This window comes from Pistacia vera, unplaced genomic scaffold, assembly GCF_008641045.1.
Source record: "Pistacia vera cultivar Batoury unplaced genomic scaffold, PisVer_v2 Contig46, whole genome shotgun sequence".
Lineage (NCBI taxonomy): Eukaryota > Viridiplantae > Streptophyta > Magnoliopsida > Sapindales > Anacardiaceae > Pistacia > Pistacia vera.
Window position 1 is genome coordinate 1096110 of NW_022196290.1, and position 6234 is coordinate 1102343.

The 6234-nt window shown below is 39.7% G+C and overlaps 1 protein-coding gene across 1 annotated transcript; it reads left to right on the forward strand.

Moving 5' to 3' along the window:
* The first annotated feature begins 2684 nt into the window (after positions 1–2684).
* LOC116145058 lies at positions 2685–3550 on the forward strand. Its single transcript, XM_031430505.1, has 2 exons — positions 2685–3275; positions 3434–3550. Exons 1-2 carry the CDS (start codon positions 2685–2687, stop codon positions 3548–3550), a joined length of 708 nt encoding a protein of 235 aa, XP_031286365.1.
* The last annotated feature ends 2684 nt before the right edge of the window (positions 3551–6234 follow it).

Consider the following 6234-nt stretch of genomic DNA (forward strand, 5'->3'; position numbering starts at 1 on the left):
TCATTGGGTTTTGATTTAAGAGAGCTATAATCATAGAGTTAATTTTGCAAATTAAATAGCAAAATTAACTCTCCCAAAAACCCTAGCCGCCAACCCTAGAGAGAGAAATTCTCTCTCTAAATTTTGCCACTTCCCTTAAGCCCTCCGATTGATCTAGCAATCAATCCTAGGGTGACCCCGAACCTACCTTCGTGTGGATACCAATGGACTCAATCCTATGTTGGATTGATAGCGACTAGTTTGAAAGATCTAAAGGAGGAGCCGCCAATGGAGGTAAATCACATAACCTTGTATGGGTCAAATTTTATATGTTGATTATTTAGTTTGAATCGTGATCTTGGGTAATGGAATCATGCCATGGCAAAAAATTCTATTGTAATTCCGCGCTTGCCATGACTTGGTTCTACAAGTGATATTAGAGCTTCGATTCGGCTATTAATTGCATGTATGTGATTAGGTGCTATATTGGCATGTATAGGTTTTTAATTTTAATTTTAAACCTAATGTTTTTGGATTTAATTGTGTTGATCAGTTTCTTGTAGATTGGTTGGAATAGGGTTTGCAAATACCCTAATTTGGTGGCTAAATTTTGTGGGTTGCGTGCTATTGTGCGCAACCGTTGTCCATGGTTGCGCATTGGTGCGTGCAACCCTCCTCGATTGTGCACGACCATGGTTGTGCGTGGCTGCACACAGCCACTCAAACAGGCCTGTGAGTCAGTGCATAGCCCTAGGGTAACCTGTCTCTTCTACTGCACTCTGGTGCACGTGGTAGCCCTGCCTCTTACTACGTATTGGCGTGCGTAATAGTCCTTCCTACTGCGTGTTGTTGTATACTGCTACACCTGGTTGTGCATTGTTGCGCACCACCAGGTAGCCCCAAGGGCCCTTGGCCATGCCTTCATGCACGGTTGGCCCTCATTCGAGGGTATACGCCTCACAGCACATTATGCCTTGGCGCACAAGCACATGGCTGTCCCAACTACCGCACACGGCACACTACTGCATCACCGTAAACTTGTGCATGGATTTGCCCTAATGCCACACATGCAAGCACGCGACAATACCTTGCCACAGCAAGACAAGTTAGTGCCTAGCTACCTGAAACTTATGGACCTCGCATTACGTGCATGGGCCTAGTAGGAGTGGCTGATTTTGGGCTACTAGGGTTTAATGGTTGTTACTATCCATGAGGATAAACCCCGTGATCTTTCATGTGGGATTTAGAGGGTTGAAAAGAACTTATCACGTTGCCATGACATAAGGGTATTTTAGGGAATGGAGAAAAGCATTTTGAGTTTAGCTATCAATAAAAGAATAAGTTGTCGCTATTCTAGACTGTTTAGTCATTTTTCAAACTAGATATGGACTAAACTTTAATTTTAAAAAGTTTAGGGACCAATAAAACCTCTGCAAAATTAAAAAGGTAAAGAGAAATTTACCCGCCAATTCAAATATGGTAAATTTGAATTTATGCATTCTATGATTGGTGTCTATTATGCATGGTGTTTGGTATTCGGCCATAGACCTTGGATTTATTATTTTGGATTTGTTTGTTTTAAATAGGGCCTGCGTGTCTTGCCTTACTACCCATTCTTCAATTTAAGTTCTCTTCTCATCTAAATCCCCTTGAATGTAACTCAAGGTTTCTTTAAATTTATTTGTAAAGCAGAATAAGCTTTGAAGATGAGGCAAAGGCGTGACGAATCCCGAAGATGTTTTATTCTTTGCAGTAGAATAATAAACCTTGGGTGACCTACCAACTTCCTCTAAGCTCAAGGAAATTGGTGTTAGAATGGCCATGTACCAACATGAGTTTATGGAGTGTCTTGTTTGTAGAAGCATGCTAAGGTTGAACGCCAAACGATAACATGCTAAATAAGATAATAAAATGGTGAGATTAAAGCATGAATCCTTCATAAAAGATATTAAGTAAAAAATGAATCGAGCCTTCCATCCCATGGGATTAATCAAACCATCGTTCATCGTGGTCTCACTTGCCCCTGCAGGGAGCCACTTCTACCTTTAAGAGGTTAATCATCATTGGATTTTTTCCTTAATGGTGATAGGTTATGTCTTAACTAGGTGTACTTTGCTAGATTCGCCTTTGCGAAGGGTTGATAAGTACAACTAGAGGCATGGTAGAGTAATGCATATTTGAAATGCACGAGTGGCCATGTAGTGTCCAAACTCATCGATGCAAAAGTTACACTTGAGGCCAAGGGTTAGTGCCATTGGATTGTGTAATTAGTTTGTCTGCAATACTTACATTTGAGTTTAATAAGTTGGTGCTATTAAATGGTGTAAGCTAGAGCTTATGGCCTACCTACTCATCTTACTTTGGTCTACTTGCCCCCGTGAGAGGTCAAATTAGGAATGATGGGATTCCGGCCCACTACGAAGATTGATGGACGTTCCAGAGTTTAATAGTGAGGGTTATTAACTTGAAATAAAAAATAATAGGAGTATATAAATTGATAAAAGGCCTTATTAATTAATAAAAGATTATTAACTATGTTTAATTTGTACTTGTAGATTTACATTATGACTACTAATAATTTGTCACTGCGATCAATCATTGAAAAAGAAAATAGGTTCAATGGTACAAACTTCACTAGCTAGTATAGAAATCTTCAGGTTATACTCAAGTCAGAAAAGAAGTTGTACATCCTAGATGAACCTGTTATGGAAGCGCTTGAACCTAAAGCTACTCAGGAAGCTATAAATGCTTATAGAAAGTATATGGACAATGTTGATATTGTACAGTGTATTGTACTTGCATCGTTGACACCTGATCTGCAAGAGCAACATGAGAATTTCTCCATCATCACACATCTCAAAGAGCTATTTCAGAAGCGTGGTAGGTATGAATGTTATGACATTTCAAAGGCTTTATATAGATGCCAAATGACTAAGGGAACCCTAGTAGGCCAACATGTAGTCAAGATGATTGGCTATATACATAAGCTTGAAATACTGGGATTTGGTATGGAGGCTAAACTATCAATAGATCTTGTTCTACAATCCTTGCCGAATTCTTTCTCCCAATTCATAATGAACTTCAATATGAATTCTATAGAGAAGTCTCTCTCAGAGCTCTTGAATATGCTGAAGACAGTAGAGAAGGACATGAAGAAGTCCAAGTTAGTGATGCTAGTTGATACTACACCATGGAAAGGAAAAGGGAAGCAAGGCAAAGGAAATGCCAAGGGCAAACCCAAAGCTCAACCTCAAGATGTCCTTAAACCTATTGGAGGCATTAGCAAAGATGGAAAGGTTGTTTGCTTCCATTGTGGCAAGCCTGGTCACTGGAAAAAACATTGCAAGGCCTTCCTAGCAAGCAAGCAAGAAGAAGAAGCCTACGTCTTCTTCTAAAGGTATGTACATGACTAAAATCAATGTATCTCTTGTTACATCTTAGGTTATTGACATAGGATATGGTTCTCATATTTGCACTTTTATGTAGGGACTACGACGGAGTAGACTACTCAGTCGAGGAAAGGTGGACCTACAAGTTGGGAATGGAGCACGTGTTGCTACATTCGCCGTAAGAGATTATTATTTATGTTTTCCTTTGAGCCTTAAACTAGAACTTTTAAATTGTTTTTATGTTCCTTCAATTTCAAAGAATATTATTTCTGTGTCCACTTTGGACAACGTTGGATATCAATTTATGATAACTAATGGATTGATGTCAATTTGTTTGAATGGTATTTAATATGGAATTACAAGATTACATAATGGTTTGAATGTTCTAGAATTAATAATAATAATGAGATTTTCAATCTAGAAAATAAGAAAGCCAAGGTTGATGGCTTTAATCAAACTTACCTATTGCATTGTAGGCTTGGTCATGTGAACCAGACTCGCATAGCAAAACTCCATAAGGACGAAGTTTTCGACCTATTTGACTTCAAGTCTTATGAGGTATGGAAGACATGTCTAGTAGGCAAAATGACCAAGTCACCTTTTACTAGACATGGTGAAAGGGCAAAGGAATTGTTAGGCATCATCCATAGTGATGTATGTGGACTACTATCAATACAAGCCAGGGGTGGATATTCTTACTTCATCACGTTTGCTGATGACCTCAATAGATTTGGATATGTCTACTTAATGAGACATAAGTCTGAATCCTTTAACAAGTTGAAAAAATTCAAGAAAGAAGTACAAAATCAACTAGGCAAGACTATCAAGGTTCTTCGATTTGACAGGGAAAGAGAATACTTAAGCTCAGAGTTTGATGCATACCTTAAGGAATGTGGGATTATATCTCACACACCTTAGCACAATGGAGTGTTTGAGAGGAGGAATCGAACCTTGTTGGATATGGTTCGATCAATGATGAGTTTCATAGATTTACCCACATCGTTATAGGGCTATGCCTTTTTGGCTATGACATATACACTAAATCGTGTACCATCAAAATCAGTGGATAAGACACCATATGCAATATGGAATGGGTGAAAACCCATTTTGTCTCATCTAAGAGTTTGGGATAGTGACACTTATGTCAAGAAATTGACTTCAAATAAGCTTGTCTCAAAGTCAGAGAAATGTATCTTTATGGGGTATCTTAAATAGACAAGGGATACTACTTCTAAAATCCAACTAAGTAGAAAATTTTCATTGGTCGAACTGGAGTCTTCTTAGAAAAGAATTTCCTTCAAAGAGAAGATAGTGTAAGAAAGGCAGAACTCAATGACGTTCTAAGGCCACAAGATGGACCAAACAATGGACAAGATGATGTGTCATCAGAGATTGTTGAGCATCATGAGGGGATCGCTCCACAAAGAGTGCAACAAAGTGAACCTCCAACACAAGAGTCGCATAGGTTTGGCAGAATATGTCGTGAGCCCGAGAGGTATGGTTTTCTCGTGACTCAAAATGGCGATGTATTGGTCTATTAAGACGATGAGCCTAGAACCTACAACAATGCTTTGTCGAATCCAGATTCTACAAAATGGCTTAATGCTATGAAATCTGAAATAGACTCCACATACTATATCCAAGTATGGGTTCTGGTGGATCCACCCGAAGGAGTCAAACCCATAAGGAGTAAATGGGTCTTCTAGAAGAAAACTGACATGGATGGAAATGTTCGAACCTATAAAGCACGGCTGGTAGCAAAAGGTTTCAAACAAATTATCTTTTATGTGTGTGACCCATAGGCTCCTCATCATACTGGCAGTGTATAGTATCGCGATTAACACCAATTAATCGTCTCACTAATACACAGACCAAGATTGGCCCCTAGCAAGGCATCATGGCCACCCAATAGATTCGGATTCAGCAAAATAGCTACCTATCAACGATATGGTTATCGTGCAATTCGATCCTTTCATCATCTGTTATCTCGACGAGACGAAGGCATAGAAATAGTGTCAACCTTTGGTTACTCTCGATATTATGTATTCAGTTTCTAGACCAATGACCCGTATTATAAACTGGATAAAGCAACAACTCAATCCCACTGTGGCCACAGTTTTAATGCCATTGCCATATACTGAATTGCGCCATGAGATAACTTCTCCCGTACCCGGGAGTGATGAATCCTGTGTCAATCCACCATAGTCTTGATACACTCCTTGATACAGTCAATCACCATTGTATTGACAGCTCTAAAAAGAACTGCGTTAGGCTAGTGTCAAACTACACCAATCGGTACACAAGGCGCTCCAGTGATCTCAAGTCTAAGGATCACATGCACCACCATTCGTTAGAGGATTTGTTCCATAGACACTGGGGTTACCATCCATATGGAATCCTCTGGTGGGTCAGTCCAGTGAACTTGCTGCGGTGTAATCGCCTACAGCAAGCACCCATGTGTTGCACCAGGTTGTCACCAAACAACCTTGACAAGTGAGATCAGTCACTGCCTTTCGACAGGGTCGTTCAACACTATGATAGCCTTACCGTATTATCTGTGCCCTTACTTCAGAATTATCCGGCCCATTTCAAACCTTCACTTTGGTGAACAAGCCAAAATGAGTTGATTAGGTAGGCTAACAAACTTAATCCATACCAGTTGATAGCTCCTACTATCAACCTCAAATGTAAAAAAGCCAACAAGCCAATCACACAATCCAATGGACACTACATGCCATCGTCCTCAAGTGTGATTCTTAGTATCAGTAGAGTGGACACTACATGCCTCCACGTACACACAATATGTGTACTGCTTTACTATGCCTATGACGCGTTTATCAACCTTTGCTTTGGTGAACAAGCAAAA

Excerpts from the sequence above, each read along its gene's own strand:
- LOC116145058 (XM_031430505.1), top strand. The coding sequence starts at position 2,685 with ATGGAAGCGCTTGAACCTAAAGCTACTCAGGAAGCTATAAATGCTTAT. Across the intron at positions 3,276-3,433 it reads GCATTAGCAAAGATGGAAAG|GATATGGTTCTCATATTTGC; the intron begins GTTGTTTGCTTC and ends TTATTGACATAG.